At 42.3% G+C, this 18,155-nt stretch overlaps 1 protein-coding gene across 1 annotated transcript; it reads left to right on the forward strand.

The window, feature by feature from the left end:
• Positions 1-692: 692 nt before the first annotated feature.
• LOC139449027 (octapeptide-repeat protein T2-like) lies at positions 693-1,457 on the forward strand. Its single transcript, XM_071230506.1, has one exon. The coding sequence runs from the start codon at positions 693-695 to the stop codon at positions 1,455-1,457; it is 765 nt and encodes a 254-aa protein (XP_071086607.1).
• The last annotated feature ends 16,698 nt before the right edge of the window (positions 1,458-18,155 follow it).

Below are 18,155 nucleotides of genomic sequence, written 5' to 3' on the forward strand. Positions count from 1 at the left end.
GAGCTTTTTTCAGTATTGTACTGTAGTGAGTGAGTTGGGTTTAACGCCGCTTTTAACATTATTCCAGTTATATCACGGCGTGTCAGCTTAATGTGGGAGGAAAGCCCGAAGTGATGCAGGTTTCAGACGTTTACCACTTCGGTGAAACCCACGAGCATGGGTATGGTGCTGACAAACCTAGAAACATAATCGGGGCGAACCGGGATTCGAACCCACAATCATAGGTTTCTGGCGTGCCCAAGGGACGCAACTCTGCACAGCGAATCGCGGCGCCTATTCAGTATATTAATCTAATCTGTAACTGATCATAAATCCTTGCAATATTTATTAAAAGCTTTGAATTGTGGCTTCACTTAAATGTAATCGACCGCCTCCGTGATCTATTGAATAGACCTGTGACCGGATCATCATGTAGACTATAGTCCAAATTTTCAAATAGCAGTTCGTTATTTTTTATTACTTAAAAGCTAATAATAATTTACTACACACAGGCATACACAGACACACAGACACGCACACACAAACATACAAACAAACACGCACGAATGAATATATAAGTGCAATAATCTTGAAAGGGGTCCTCACTTCAATATAATCGACCGCCTCCGTTGTCTAATGGTAGAGCGTCCGCCCGGAGAGCGGAATGTCGTGGGTTCGATTCCCGGCCTTGTCATACCAAAAGACGTTGAAAGATGGTACCTGTTGTTAGCAAACAGAGCAGAGCAGACAAAGCAGAGCAGACAGGACAGACAGAGCAGAGCAGACAGAGCAGAGCAGACAGAGCAGAGCAGACAACGCAGAGCAGACAGGGCAGACAGAGCAGAGCAGACAGAGCAGAGCAGACATGGCAGACAGAGCAGAGCAGACAGAGCAGAGCAGACAGAGCAGAGCAGACAGGGCAGACAGAGCAGAGCAGACAGAGCAGAGCAGACAGGGCAGACAACGCAGAGCAGACAGGGCAGACAGAGCAGAGCAGACAGAGCAGAGCAGACATGGCAGACAGAGCAGACAGAGCAGAGCAGACAGAGCAGAGCAGACAGGGCAGACAGAGCAGAGCAGACAGAGCAGAGCAGACAACGCAGAGCAGACAGGGCAGACAGAGCAGAGCAGACAGAGCAGTGCAGACATGGCAGACAGAGCAGAGCAGACAGAGCAGAGCAGACAAAGCAGAGCAGACAGAGCAGACCAGAGCAGACCAGACAGACCAGGCCAGGCCAGACCAGACCAGACCAGACCAGACCAGACCAGACAAAGATCCGGGACCAGACCAGGACCAGACCAGGACCAGACCAGACAAGATCAGATTCCCATGTTTTGGGAAGAAAAGAGGAGATCCAGAATTACCATTGACACCAAACAGAACTGAACGAACAAAAGGTGTTGCGCATAGGTGTACAACAGTTGTAAACATTAAACTCCAAAACACTGGCAATCTGAAGCACTGGTTCTGGAAATGATCACCTCCGTTGCCAGAATACACCATGTACACTGGGCACTTCCTGGAATAGGACGTACTTGTCATCGACATGGTGTTGTAGAATACTATCATTACCGTATTCGACGCAAAAAGCGTTCAGGCGCTCTCAAAATTAGAAATTGGGGGCTCTTTTTAGAATATAAAATTGGTGAGAAAAGAAAACAGAGTTGAAAGACCGTAAATTTCGTGGTTTATGCTGACAGCCTTAAATGATACAAAAGAAAAGTCTGTGCGTATTATACACAACAGATACATTTTCCAGAATTTAATTGCCCATAATTAAGGGTGCATTTAACACACGAGTGTGTATTATACACGAATAAATAAGTCTTGTGTACATTGATCAATCGGAAGGGGTGCTAATTGGTTTTGTTCACTAGCCAATATATTAGCAAATATCGCTGTGGGCGCTTATTAGAACGGGGCGCTTATTACGGTATATGCATGATAGTGTATTCAGTGTTCGGAATCAAGTTATTGAGAGGACCGTTATTTATTTAGGCTATGAATATATTTGCAGGCCGAGCTAAGAAAATATATTTGGCACACAATAATGATCACTCCTCAACTTTTCCTTTTCAACAAACCAGTTTTCTTGTGTCTTTGAGTGGTTCTTGTTCATTTCTGTCATCTTAGGGGCGGTCGGGTAGCCTAATGGTTAAAGCGTTAGCTCGTCACACCGAAGACCCGGGTTCGATTCCCGACATGGTACAATGTGTGAAGCCCATTTCTGGTGTCCCCCGCCGTGATATTGCTGGAATATTGCTAAAAGCGGCGAAAAACCATACTCACTCACTCACTCACTCAGTCTATCATCTTAACTTCCATGCAGTCCCCCTGCAGATGTGGATCAGAGTAAAGTGCAAACGTGTTACATCTGCATCATTATGTCTGTTCACCTTGGCGATACATACTAATTATGTTAATTACACAAAAGTTAATGCGAATACTTAAAGAAAATAGAAAGAAAATCTTTCTACATTTTATCTAACAAATGAACAAGCAATTAATTTCAACTAAATGCTGCAAGCTAGTGTGACTGCGTATAAATGACGAATTAAATCCTTATATAATTTTACATTTTAAACACATGACTGGTAAAATAGAAAGAAAATCTTTCTACATTTTATCTAACAAATGAACAAGCAATTAATTTCAATTAAATGCTGCAAGCTAGTGTGACATATATAATTTTAAATTTCAAACACATGACTGGTTATCTTGATTATTACTAATGAGTGAGTTAAAATTTAACGTCGCATCGGCATTATTTCAGCCATATAGCGACGAGACCAAGCTAGTATATACACAATTTAGTTATTTATGCAATGTCATGTTTAAAAACAATTGATGAAAATTGATGGACAGAGCCTTTAATAATGTTAGTTGCTAACAGCATCACACCAAATTTAAAAACAAACATTTAATTATTCACATACATATTTAAAATTTATTATACAGACCAATTTCTTTCAAGTAATTTATGATGAGATGCCCGCTGACACGGGAAAAGAGATCTTTTAGATTTACACTTTGATAATGTGAATCCCTTGCGATTGCAAAGTCCACACAGTCAAGCAATATATGCTTGACGGTGAACCTTTCATCACAAGGGATACACTTAGGAGGTTCGTCCTCATCTGTCTTAAGCAGATATTCGTGTGTAAACCGACTGTGGCCAATACGACACCGTCGTAAAACGACCTCGTCATGTCTTGACTGACAACCCAAGTAGGTATGACCGATTGTTGGTTTCAATTCATGTAGTTTATTGCTTCCTTCTTGGGTGTCCCATCTCTTTTGCATGAGATCCCGAGTATAAGATTTGATGGTTGGTTTGAAATCACTGTGCGGGATAAAGAGTGGAGACAACGGTTTGTCAAGAGCTGCTTTAGCTGCAGTATCGGCTTTTGAGTTACCTGTTATGCCTACATGACTTGGTAACCAGCAGAAGACGATGTCATATTGGGATAGTCAGATGAATGCGATCATGCGAGCGGTCATATCTAGCACTGTGCATCTCGAACAAAGTCAGTACTGCTTTAAAAAAAACGTTTGTTTTTTCTTTTAGTTCGTACTGGTAATGTAAGTATACTACACACGCTGCTAACTATATGGAACTGACCCTTATGTTACACGGACGTCTTTTCTAGCTGGTGGTATATAGTGTCCTAACAATGAAGTGAAATATACTGTTGTTCTATATGTCTGCTTCCCAAGGTTTGTAAAATGAAAACCGCCTGCATTCAACCTTAGGAAAGTTGAAGCTCAGTACCTTCTTTTGGTACAATGCGGCCTGAAGAACCGACCACCGACGTTCCGCTCTCCGGAGAGGTGCAGTATCCACTAGACCATGGAGGCGACCAGGGGATGAACCGTCAACCTTCCGCTCTCCGGGGAGACGCCCTATCCCCCAGAGCACGGGGCGGTCTCTTTGGAAGGAGCTGAAAACACAAACACACTCAGGTGTGCACCAACCCTGCCTCTTTAAAAACTACTCCTGTCTTTCATTCTTTGTTGTTAATGCCGAACAATAAATATTACGGCGTAAATAATTGAGAGGGGACCTGACAATACAGTGATCGATATAATGACCAAAAATGGGAGCCTGACCACCTTATCCGTGACATAACCAGTAATATTCCAGTTTGGAACAGACAAATTAGTGACTAAAAGCAAGGGAAATGATCCACGCCTGGGAAGGCACGGCGACCAGCAATCGGTCAATAAAAACGACAAATCCATTTCCATAATCATGATCATGAGCAAAAGTCCGGCTATCTAACAAGGACATTTATTCAGCCTGGACATTTTCTCACGCAGGAGTAAACAGCAGGATTAAACCATATTGACCCACTCATCGGCACGTCAATTCTTAATATAGTTACATAATTAGTGTTCATGTGTTGGTGATACTGGCAATTAGTCAACAAATACACATGACACTTGAGATTCACTTTCTGGGTAAATATTTCTTATTTTGAATGTGAACCGTGAAGGTCCGGGATAGAATAGGTCTTCAACAACCCATGCTTGCCGTAAAAGGCGACTGCGCTTGACGTAATAGGCGACTAACGGGATCGGGTGGTCAGGCTCGCTGACTTGGTTGATGCATGTCATTGTATCCCAATTGCGTGGATCGATGCTCATGATGTCAATCACTAGATTGTCTGGTCCAGACTCGATTATTTACAGATCTACGTCACATAGCTGGAGTGAGTGAGTGAGTATGGTTTTACGCCGCTTTTAGCAATATTCCAGCAATATCACGGCGAGGGACACCAGAAATGGGCTTCACACATTGTACCCATGTCGGGAATCGAACCCGGGTCTTCGGCGTGACTAGCGAACGCTTTAACCACTAGGCTACCCGACCGCCCCCACATAGCTGGAATACTGCTGAGTGACAAAGAAACAAATAAATATTTTGTAAGTCCCTCAATCAACAGATTTCAGTTTCATTGTTTCCCCATCTGTTTCCCCATCACATTTGTCTGATCGCGTGACCTGGTTAAATGACAGTCATACCATGACGTTGATGGAACTACCAGCCGGTCACGCCTTACAATAACATGAGAATTTTAGCTGACACAGCAACACTGGGAGTAGTGCACTTAAACTTTTTCAGATCCAATTAACGCTGTGGGGGCTTCGCCGGCTCACCGGCATGGCTAATTAATGCGTTAATTAGCCGACGCTCTACCACTGGACCAAAGACTGAAAACAGGTGTTGGATCGTAAAGACGTGGAAGTTTCCCTAAGACTGAAAACAGGTGTTGGATCGTAAAGACGTGTAAGTTTCCCTAAGACCGAATACGGTTGTTGGATCGTAAAGATGTGTCCCCAAGACCGAAAACGGGTGTTGGATCGTAAAGACGTGTCCCCAGGACCGAAAACGGGTGTTGGATCGTGAAGACGTGTAAGTTTCCCTGAGACCGAAAACGGGTGTTGGATCGTGAAGACGTGTAAGTTTCCCTAAAACCGAATACGGGTGTTGGATCGTAAAGACGTGTAAGTTTCCCTGAGACCGAAAACGGGTGTTGGATCGTAAAGACGTGTAAGTTTCCCTTAGACCGAAAACTGGTGTTGGATCATAAAGACGTGTAGGTTTCCCTGAGATCGAAAAAGGGGTGTTGGGTCATAAAGACGTGTAAGTTTCCCTGAGACCGAAAACGGGTGTTGGATCGTAAAGACGTGTAAGTTTCCCTAAGAATGAAAACGTGTGTTGGATCGTAAAGACGTGTAAGTTTCCCTGAGACTGAAAACGGGTGTTGGATCGTAAAGACGTGTAAGTTTCCCTGAGACCGAAAACGGGTGTTGGATCGTGAAGACGTGTCCCAAAGACCGAAAACGTGTGTTGGATCGTAAAGACGTGTAAGTGTCCCTAAGAATGAAAACGTGTGTTGGATCGTAAAGACGTGTAAGTTTCCCTGAGACTGAAAACGGGTGTTGGATCGTAAAGACGTGTAAGTTTCCCTGAGACCGAAAACCGGAGCGTGAGGCACGGTAGCGGTATAGCGAGACAGCGGTGGCCCTATAGCGCGGTAATTGAGTGGATGGTAGTGCTCGAGCTGCCCGACGAAGGAGGGTGTGTTGAAAAGACCGAGGGCTTTTGCAAATGATAATGCCCTGAAAAATAGCGTTACCGTTATTATAGCTAAAATAGATGGAATGTGTTATCAAATAAAAACAAACAATATCGGTTTTGAAACATTTACTGCAATCAATACGAATGTCACTGACCAACTTTTACAAATATTGAAACGTCATAGAACAAACCAGATGACGTCACTATTGAACGTGACGTCACGTATCCCTATCCTATGACGTCCCCTAACAATGGGCGTGATAATGGCCCGTCGTCTAGCAATATGAGGGCATTATCAAGTTACAGTGGCCCGCTCATTTTTGATAACATGCGGGCGGTTTAATGATAATTCTAACCATTTTAGCTATAATACCCACTATTGCATAAGGTTCCTGACAACCTCGGGTAAACCTTGCAACCAGCTCATCTTCCTAACCTAGGTTTTGAATAACTTTACATGTCATGACTCCAGGTGGTCCATGGTGCACGTGGTTTTTCTCTCGCACGCTTTGATCGAATTCCTTTTATACCGCGACACGCTGTATTGTTTCGCTATAAGGTATCTCGATGCATTTCTGGTATTTCTTGCATTTGGACGCTGCATAAGTTGGATAAAACGCGCCTCGTCGGTTTTGGTTAAAAATGTAAAACCTTGAGATCAGGAAAAGCCCTCGTTCACGGTTTTACATTTTCAAGACCCGTGAAGATCCGGGGTAGAATAGGTCTTCAGCAACCCATGCTTGCCGTAAAAGGCGACTGCGCTTGACGTAATAGGCGACTAACGGGATTGGGTGGCCAGGCTCGCTTACTTGGTTGATGCATGTCATCGTATCTCAATTATGTGGATTGATGCTCATGATGTCAATCACTGGATTGTGTGGCCCAGACTCGATTATTCACATACCGCCGTCATATAGCTGGAATATTGCTGAGTGCGGCGTTAAACAACAAACAACGCATCTTCAACCAAAACCGAGGAGGCGTGTTTTATCCTTTTCATAGCGTTTGTTCCGAGTGGCGTGAAACCCAACTCACCCACTTCTTCATTAGAACGGGGGACGGTCGGGTAGCCTCGTGGTTAAAGCGTTCGCTCGTCACGCCTAAGACCGGGGTTCGAATCCCGACATGGGTACAATGTGTGAAGCCCATTTCTGGTTTCCCCCGCCGTGATATTGCTGGAATATTGCTAAAAGCGGCGTAAAACCAAACTTACTCACTCACTCATTAGAACGGCGCAAAGCTCATCTCAATCGCATCCTCATCGGAGCATAAGGCGACTGGGCCATACTTGTTTTGTTTTTTTGCGATTACGTAAGTGTGCTTCCTTGTGAACTTCAAAATAAAACGCCACCCACTGTGTCATGACGTCACAAAATAACTGAAGCATGTTCACAGCGGTAATATCAAACTAATATTGTGCTCTTGGTCAGAAATCTGGGGAACATCATATTGTAAAACTATTGAAAATATTCAGATAAGACTGTGCGAATATTTCCTGAAAGTTGGTAAAAGTACATGCACTAGTATGGTACTGGGTGAATGTGGTAGAGCTCCACCTCAGCTTACATTCATGTCACGGGCAGTTAAATACTGGTGTAGACAGGGGTGAGGTGAGGTGAAATTGGGTTTAACGTCGCGTCCAAGATTATTGCACTTATATAGCGACGTGCATGTACGTGTGTGTGTTTGTGTGGCTGCTTGTACTAGTCCGGACTAATGCCGATTTATAGTGCAAGCTCACTGAAATACCATGCTGCAGTTTAACGTGAATACCCCGCTCAGACACAGTATACTGACTCCGAGCCGACCAGTCCTTGTTTTAGCCCCTTAATGCCGAGCGCCAGACAGGGTAACAACAAGTACCATCTTTTAACGTCTTTTGGTATGACGCGGCCGGGGATCGAACCCCGGACCTTCCGCTCTCCGGGCGGACTAGACCACGGAGGCGGTCTCACTCGAGACAGAAATAGGAAACCTCATCAATGTTATTTGATGTTAAAGTCTCTTGGTGATGCTGGCAGAGTCACATGGGCTACACATATCAAACATATTCTATTTCAATTTGGGTTTGGTTTTGTGTGGATTAGCCAGGATGTTGGAAATATTAACATTTTTATCAGATTATTTGTAATAAGACTTCTTGATAATTTTAAACAAAACTGGTATTCTACACAACACTCTTCTCAAAATACACAAACAATAAGTGGTCTCTGATTATACCCATTCAATGTGAAAAAAATATGAAATATGTTCAAGACCACATAATATACCTATTTTCCAAAAATGCTACATACGATATATATGTGTGTGTGTGTGTGTGTGTGTGTGTGTGTGTGTGTGTGTGTGTGTGTGTGTGTGTGTGTTTGTTTGTTTGTTTGTACTTGTGCGTACTAAAATTGTATTTAATCTCATACCATATCTCTGAGTGTGTGTGCAATACGGGTATTGTGAGGGAAAGACCAAACCTTGTTCACAAAATGAACTTGTCCGACATTGCCGCGGTCGGATTCTATTCTATCATTCTTTGAATATTGGTAAATATTTTAAAAGCATGTTCTTTTTACTAACATGCTTAAAGAGAATGTACAGTATGTTGATATCTCATATAACAATCAAACGACTCGTAGCAGGGAGAATAAACCACTTGGTCTGTGAAAAAGAAGATTTGTTTAACACTTGAATCTTATTTAGGCTCATAGTTATAATGTTTTAAAATCTGGTTTCTCAGCAGCAGCTGAAAGAATATTTAATGTCATACCACATCCATGAGTGTGTGTGTGTGTGTGTGTGTGTGTGTGTGTATGCGCATGTGTGTATGTGTGTGCGTGTGTATGTGTGCGTGCGTGCGTGCGTGCGTGCGTGTGTGACTGTGTGTGTGTGTGTGCGTGCGTGCGTGTCTCTGTGTGTGTGTGTGTGTGTGTGTGTGTGTGTGTGTGTGTGTGTGTGTGTGTGTGTGTGTGTGTGTGTGTGTGTGTGCTTGTCCGTACTAATGCCGATTTTATAGTGCTAGCCCACGGAGATACCATTTCAAATGACATGGTCCCTTTCCGCTAGATTCAAACATTAGTTCCCTGAAAACGGGAACGCACAGATGGGAAAGTGCTAGTGAGAAATGAAACCTGAAGACATGAAAGTTTTGGAACCGGGGCGAGCGGGGGAAAAACAGGCGAGCGAGCCTGCACGTTTGCTGTTTCATTCATTCTCGGCCTTCGGTTTCAAAGGGTAGTTTGGACAATGAATATGCATGAAAGTCGCTAAATGTCCTGTGCATGGTGATAAACGTGAGCAGAAAGGGAATTCCCTCGACTGTCATACTGCGATTCCCCGACATTCCGCAGTAATAAAAGTAGAGCGCCTCGGTGGGCGTGGCTTACATTTTTACATTCATAGGGAAATGAATGTAATAATACGTGACAAATTTAGCTAATCAGAATACAGGAATTTCAATGAACACAACGAGATTTTAATTATTGTTCGATAACAACTCCCACTCATCGTTTATTTCTTAATAAAACTTACATGACGTCATCATTGTCTTACATTGTCCGTTCACGGATTATACCATTCGTTACCCCTTTCCGTAACCTGCAAGAAGACACGCGACAAAACAATCAGAATGCGCGTATGACGTCAAGTGCTTCGGTAAAAGAATCCCTCCGGAATAGTTTTTGATTTTACATGTCTTGCATCTGAACATATGCCCGAGATACAGTTAAATGTGTTCAATCAGACTGTGTAATACCGTAAGTTCAAGTGTGTTTTAAATAGTATCTGGAATATATATCACGTGGGAAAATATACGTGAAATATTTCGCAACGTGTTGACAACCCAGTCGCAAACAAAATGGCCACGAGAGGGGACAAGTCGTTATTCGGCTTGTCCAGGAATAACACGAGTTGGTCACGAATGGGATAATACATCATTGCAAATATGACGTCATATAACAATGAGAAGCTGCCACGGATTGGAGTCCCGCCATAGATCTGAGTCCTACAAGTATATAGCAACACCAGCCGATAAAAGTTTAAAACTCCAGGCTTGCCGGTTTGTTTTTCTCCAGCTACGCGACTCGATTTCATACAATTTGCAAATGTCATTTGATTGTGACGTCATGTTATTTGATGGCGTCTTTATGGCCTGCAAAGCATTGTGATGCAATTTCATTGTAGATACGCGATCTCCCCCTCCTAACCTTCTATCCTTATGACAACACAAAATACATAGGTAGAGATACCATATGGTGGGTCAAATAACGCTGATTTTCAGAGGTTTTCAGAATGCGTTTTTTTTTACTTGAACATAAGCAAGTCTTCGACCCAAGCTGAGTTGCATTGGACCTGTGCATCAATAATTTCAAAGAGATGTTACTAAGATGTTAACTTGACGTTACAACTGACTGACCGACTGAGTTGGGTTTATCGCCGCTTTGAATACTATTCCAGTGTCAGCTTGACTTGGGAGAAAGTGATGCAGGTCTTAGACTTTTACCACTTTGGTGAAACCCACGAGCTCGGATATGGTGCTGATGGGTGAACCGGTTTGATAAGATGTTACTATGAGTGAGTGAGTGAGTTGGGTTTAACGCCGCTTTTAACAGTATTCCAGTTATATCGCGGCGTGTCAGCTTAATGTGGGAGGAAAGCCCGAAGTGATGCAGGTCTCAGACGTTTACCACTTCGGTGAAACCCACGAGCACGGATATGGTGCTGACAAACCTAGAAACATAATCGGGGCGAACGGGGATTCGAACCCACAATCATAGGTTTCTGGCGTGCCCAAGGGACGCAACTCTGCACAGCGAATCGCGTCGCCTTAGACGACTAGGCCACCCGTGCCCCCTGTTACTATGATGTTACTAAGATGTTACTATGATGTTACACAGATGTTACTATGATGCAACTAAGATGTGATTACTGACTACAATGTTACGAAGATATTACTACGTTACTAACTAAGATGTGACTATAATGTAACTAAGATGTTACGATGTTACTACAATGTAACTAAGATGTCACTATGATGTAACTAAAATGTTATTATGGTGTTACTAAGATGTTACCAACTACGATGTTACTACGTGACCAACTACTATATTACTAAGATGTTGCTGACTACAATATTACTAAGATGTTACTAACTACTATGTTACTAAGATGTTGCTGACTACAATATTACTAAGATGTTACTAACTACTATTTTACTAAGATTTTGCTGACTACAATGTTACTAAGATGTTACTAACTACTATGTTACTAAGATGTTGCTGACTACAATGTTACTAAGATTTTACTTACTACTATGTTACTAAGATGTTACTATAATGTAACTAAGATGTTACGATGATACTACAATGTAACTAAGATGTTATCAAGATGTTACAATGTTACTATACTGGTGAAGTACTGTCAATGTGACCCTGAATCTTAACTCACTACTTATATGATAGTTTGATCACACACACACACGCGCACGCACGCACGCACGCACGCACACACACACTTCAAATACGCGGATAGATACAGCTTGGACATCGGTTTTCGATTTATACCTCAATGAACCGAGAAAAAAAATGCAGTCATTCCCTAAATAAAACACTGCAGGGAGAATAAACCACGTGGGGCACAGACCGAGTGGTTTATTCTCCCTGCAGTGTTTTTATTGTACGATAAACAACGACTACGAGTTGTTTGGTTGTTATATGAGATATCAACATACTGTAATTCTCTTTAAGCATGTTAGTAAAAAGTACATGCTTTAAAAATATTTACCAATATTCAAAGAATGATAACTCCTGAATAGAATCCGACAGCGGCAATGTCGGACAAGTTCATTTTGTGAACAAGGTTTGGTCTTTCCCGCATAATACTGAATCTGAACAGAAACTAAGTGATACATATACAATCATTGTGTAAAAATATATTACACTGCAACATCACAAAATAAATTACAACATTGATAATCAAAAGTCTGCCGCTATATATGAATATGTATGACGTTTAGCGCGAAAGAAATTTCCAATTATTAATATTATATATGATAACGTGCCATAGATCTGAATATGCGTCAATATCTGCACCACTTGTGGAATCTGATAGATCTGAGAATCGGCCATGGATCCGTCCGGCCATAGACCCAAGTCTTACACATGTACATCTGATATCAAACCACCCTCAGGTGAGATTTGCTATGTATCAATTGTTTGTTTAGTTAAGGGAGTGAGTGAATGATTATTTTAAGAAATATTACAGCAATATTACTGTTCCTTTTTGGTTTTTATCTGAAGCGTTATCACGCGGATGGAGATTCTTTTAGAAGGAGGGTTGCGTTCTGTGAACCGAAATAACACACACGTGCTCCAGTAATGAAAACATCCCCAAGCAATTAGCAAATGTGGAAAGTCGTGGCTGTTTTTTGTTTACAGAGGAGTCAGTTTTAGTGTTGTAACACCGAGTATACGGGTTCACCTAATAAACATCCTCAGCGTCGGTGTGTACACCCAGCCCCATTTCATACGTACTGGGGACACGGGTGGCCCAGTCGTCTAAGGCGCCGCGATTCGCTGTGCAGAGTTGCGTCCCTTGGGCACGCCAGAAACCTATGATTGTGGGTTCGAATCCTTGTTCGCCCAAATTATACTTCTAGGTTTGTCAGCACCATACCCGTGCTCGTGGGTTTCACCGAGGTGGTAAACGTCTGAGACCTGCATCACTTCGGGCTTTCCTCCCACATTAAGCTGACACGCCGCGATATGACTGGAATAATGTTAAAAGCGGCGATAAACCCAAGTCACTCACTCACTCACTCACTCACTCATACGTACAGTGCACCGTTCGGTAAGATGGTTTCATTCTTATTGGTTTCCAATAAAAACCAAACTGAAAAAGTTAATTTCGATATTTAGCTCGGAAAATATGGATTTTGTGGAAAAAAACCATGGAATCCCCGAATAAATAAGTCTAAAATATGTATTATAATGTTTATACTCCGCGTTTATGACGTTATTTAATGGAAGCCCTGTTCAATTTAGTTTATTGTTATCAACTCAACGCTGGTACGGTGCCCTTTCAGTCAATAATTAAACAAAATTGTTAATATATGTTCGAAAATAACCGCAACCTCTTTGGTACCTCTCGATATTATTCATGAATACCTTGTTTTAAAACTTGCCAGCAAACGTGTAAACAAATCGAAGCATGATCTGAACCACTACTTAACAGTTCTCCCTTCTGGGCCCAGATTTTCGGTGCCAAAATTCAAAACCAAAAAGGGCCCGTTCACCTTGAATTCCCACCAGTATGTGTCTTTAAAACAACCCATGTTAACATCTGAAGTATTAGTTTACATCTTGTTAAATAAGGCCACTATTTTAAGAAGTCATACACTTTAACACCCATTTTTTCAATTTTTATTGGTTTATTGCCACGCTAACAGTCATCTCTTGATTTTGTTTCTGTTAAAATTAGGCCATTTTGGACGTCAAACACTTTTATTCATTGCTTTTCATTCTTTTATTGCTCAATCAGACCCTTGTAAGGCTTAGCGACATCGCCGTTGTAAACTTTTTCATGTTACTCAAATAATGTTAACTTGTATTTGTGTCTCTATTCATTGTACAGGTATCTATGAGCCTTTCATAAACCAAATTCGGGTAAAAAAGTATTATTTTGTCTTATCTTCATTTCAGAAATTGTATTGTTAAAGAACTCCTTGATTGACAACGGTGTAAGAATCTTTATCATACCGCCATGTCAGAAAGATGAGATCTGATTGGTCCACGTGATCTTGATAAAATACTGCGTAACCCGCCTTGGAGGGTAATACATTTCTCAGCGGGGGAAATAAATCTATTATACCCCGCCACGAGCAAAACATGATGCACGTGGATTTCTGAGAGGCAGAATAAATCCCTTATACCCCGCTTCAAAGCAAAAAGCTGCACGCCTTTTTCCGAATCAATAGAAGTCACATGACATAGCAAAAGTTAAGCTCAGCTCAATCGAACCGCCGTGAATTCGTGTTAATTATTTTACAAAGTCACATCAAAACATGTCGGTAAGATAAATTCGTTGTAGCAGGATCACTCGGGGTTGATGGGGGTTTCTGCGTCCCTCGTTAGGTTTTATACCACTCGCCTCCGGCCTCGTGGAATAAAACCTACACGGGACGCAGAAAACCCCATGTACCCCTCGTGATGCTGCTACAACTTATAATACCGACGACCGCCACCGTGGTCTAGTGGTAGAGCGTCCGCCCGGAGAGCGGAAGGTCCGGGGTTTGATCCCCGGCCGCGTCATACCAAAAGACGTTAAAAGATGGTACTTGTTGTTACCCTGTCTGGCGCTCGGCATTGAGGGGCTAAAACAAGGACTGGTCGGCTCGGAGTCAGTATACTGTGTCTGAGTAGGGTATTCATGTTAAACTGCGGCATGGTATCTCAGTGAGCTAGCACTATAAATCGGCATCAGTCCGGACTAGTACAAGCAGCCACACACACACACACGTGCATGCACGTCTCTATATAAGTGCAATAATCTTGGACGCGACGTTAAACCCAATTTCACTTCACCTCACCTATAATACCGACAAATCGCCTTTACAGTAACTATAAGTTGTTATACATAAATTGTGTCTACTTTGTAATCCGTCTTAAGTAAGACCTATCAAACAATGTAACTCATGTGTTATATAGACCCGTGAAGATCCGGGGTAGAATAGGTCTTCAGCAACCCATGCTTGCCGTAAAAGGCGACTAACGGGATCGGGTTGTCAGGCTCGCTGACTTGGTTGATGCATGTCATTGATCCCAATTGCGTGGATCGATGCTCATGATATTAATCACTGGATTGTTTGGTCCAGACTAGATTATTTCCAGACCGCCGTCATATAGCTGGAATATTGCTGAGTGCGGCGTTAAACAACAAACAAACAAACAAACGTGTTATATGAAAAGGATGGGATGGATGAAGTGCACTTGCCAACCCCTGTATGTATGTTCAGGGAAGGAAGCTGAGGGTTGTTCTCAAATGAAGACTTGCAGGGGCGGATCAACTCTCGACCACGTGTGAACCGTGAATCTTCACGTTTATATAACACATTCCATGTCTAAGTGTACACGAAGCACGCAGACCGGAAAAGGGGCTATTGAAAGGGCGATGTCGGAAGTCGGGTCAGTCCGTCAAAAGGAGGTCACGTGACAAAGATAGAGGCCATTCATATCGTCTCGCCACATACCGTGTTTATTAGTCTGTCACCTAGACCCTAAAGAATATATTTTTAAAAAAGGAATCCGACTCAGGTAGAATGATTTGGCAAGTCTAGATTGTTCAGGCCCATTTGAATTTTACTTTTTATTTTGTGGATATATGTTTTTAAATGAGAACTTGTTTTCTGGATCCAACTGTTAGTCCACGTGTTTATCACATAGGGTGTTTGTCGACAATAATCAGCTATTCCACAGCGGCCTGTAAATTATGGAGTCTGGCAAAACAAACCAGTGGTTGATAGTATGATCAACGTAAAACTCGGGTTCGGTGACACCCAATCAATAAATGGACAGAGCCTGGAAAAAGTTTCGTCCGCCATTAAAGGCACAGGTTACCAGGGACCTGCTCTGACAAAGTGTACGTGAATGAGTGAGTGAGTTGGGTTTAACGCCGCTTTTAACAGTATTCCAGTTATATGGCAGCATGTCAGCTTAATGTGGGAGGAAAGCCCGAAGTGATGCAGGTCTCAGACGTTTACTTCTGTGAAGATCCTGGGTAGAATAGCTCTTCAGCAACCCATGCTTGTCGTAAGAGGCGACTAACGGAATCCGGTGGTCACGCTCGCTGACTTGGTTGATGCATGTCATCGTATCCCAATTGCGTGGATCGATGCTCATGATATCATTCAAAAGTGGATTGTCTTGTCCAGACTTAATTATTTACAGACCGCCGTCATATAGCTGGAATATTGCTGAGTGCAGCGTTAAACAACAAACCAACCAACAACCAACGTCTATTTTGGTGCGTGCTTCTATAATCAATATTACAGCTGGAAACACAAACATTAATATAAATATTTGTATTGCCCGTTTTGCTGAACGTTGCATGCATCACAAAACGTGATTAAACTGAAGTTTATTCTTCTGTCGATGCAAACAGCAGACAATGCTTTGTTTAACGGCAAACTCAGCAATATTCCAGCTGAATGACGATGGTCTGTAAATAATAGTGTTTGCTTGTTTGTTTGTTTTTAACGCCGCACTCACCACTATTCCAGCTATATGACGGCGGTCTGTAAATAATCGAGTCTGGACCAGACAATCCAGTGATTGACATCATGAACATCGATCCACGCAAATGGGATACGATGACATGCATCAACCAAGTCAGCGAGCCTGACCCCCCGATCCCGTTAGTCGCCTCTTACGACAAGCATAATCCCCTTTTATAGCAAACATGGGTTGCAGAAGACCTATTCTACTCCGGCTGTAAATAAGAAGTCTGAACGAGACACACCTATGATTGATATTTTGGGCAACCTCCCACGATGTAGGGGAAGGATGTCACCAAGCATGACCAACCAATCTATATAATTAATTTCGTACAACCAGCAGTTTTTGCTGGGGGCTAATTACAACACGGCAGAATTTGGAATGGCGACAGCGCGAGCGAGTTAGGTCAAAGGCCATATTGATCATTATTCCAGTAGTATCTCGGCTTGTCAGCTTAATGTGGCTGGAAAGGCAGAAGTGACGTTGACCACTTTGTTGAAACGTATGGGTATGGGGCTAACAAACCTAGAAAAACAAGCATGAAATACTCATCCCCCTCCAATATAACATGTCCGGTTGTGTGCAAAGCATTAGCTCCTGTGAAGTATGTTCACTGGACCTAATTGCAACACTAAAAAATGTTATTACTGGTGTTGTTTTGCCTTCTGCAGTTTATGATAGAATACGTAACTGTATTTGAAATGAGTTGTGTTATTACTTAAACAATAGACAGAGAAGGGAGTTCTTACTTTACTTAGAGATCAATGAGAGCAGGGGTCACCATGAGGTGTACTGAGAAGTACAGCACCAATCATCTGATGATCTGAGTAGTAGACTGGAGTCTGGAATGCTACAGCACTGGCATGATAAGTAAACAACAAGTCCAGTGTAGCACCAAGACCAAGTGAATGAATTGAGTCATTTTCCGCACATTAAAGAAATCTTCAAGTTTCAGTTTTATTTGCACTGCGATGAACTATGCTGGTTCGGGCGCCACATGTAATTTTTTTTTCACAATAATTCACCATATACCTTGTCCAAGTTACTTTGTCAAGTGGTATACATCTCAATTAGGTAATTATGGTAACGGTTCTCGGACCACCCTGCGTACATGTTTTTTGTAGAATTTGTAAACGGTTTCCGAGTTAAGTGTTTGCTAAGGAAACATTTGTAAAAACTCCCAAACTATCAAAAGGCACCAATTTACCACTAGACCTATTTATGTGCCAAGTTTGGTGAAGAAACATTGCATGGCTTTCATGATCTGTGCCAAGTTTGGTGATTTTCAGTGAAAGTCGAAGTCGTTGCCAGGGAAACTTGAAAAAATATTTTTTTCAAAATCCAAAACTATCAAAAGGCACCAGTTCGCCACTAGACCAATTCATGTACCAAGTTTGGTGAAGAAATATTGTACCGTTTTCAAGATCTCCTCCAGAAACGAGCACAATCGCCATTTTCAGTCTAAGTCAAAATGTTGCCATAGAAACTAGAAAATTTATTTTTTTTAAAATCCCGAACAATCAAAATGCACCAGTTTACCAGTAGACCTATCTATGTTCCAAGTTTGGTTAAGATACCTCATATATTTTTTGTGTTCTGCTACGGAAACAAAATCTGACGGATTGATGGATGGACGGACGGACGGACGGACGGACGGACGGACGACACCCATTCCTGCATCCCCCTGCCACAAAGTGGGCGAGCTAGATTTGAACCACGATCGTAGCTTTCTGCCCAAGGGACGCATCTCTGCATATCGAATTGCAGAGCGGTCGACGATTGGGCCACTGAATCCCAGAATGAGTAAGAACTGATTAAAAAATCTTCACATCAT

Source organism: Haliotis cracherodii, unplaced genomic scaffold (genome assembly GCF_022045235.1).
Source record: "Haliotis cracherodii isolate W230 unplaced genomic scaffold, xgHalCrac1.p SCAF_7, whole genome shotgun sequence".
In the NCBI taxonomy this organism is placed as follows: Eukaryota; Metazoa; Mollusca; class Gastropoda; order Lepetellida; family Haliotidae; genus Haliotis; species Haliotis cracherodii.

What these genes read in the sequence shown, in the direction of transcription:
- LOC139449027 (XM_071230506.1), top strand. Translation starts at nt 693, where the DNA reads ATGGTACCTGTTGTTAGCAAACAGAGCAGAGCAGACAAAGCAGAGCAG.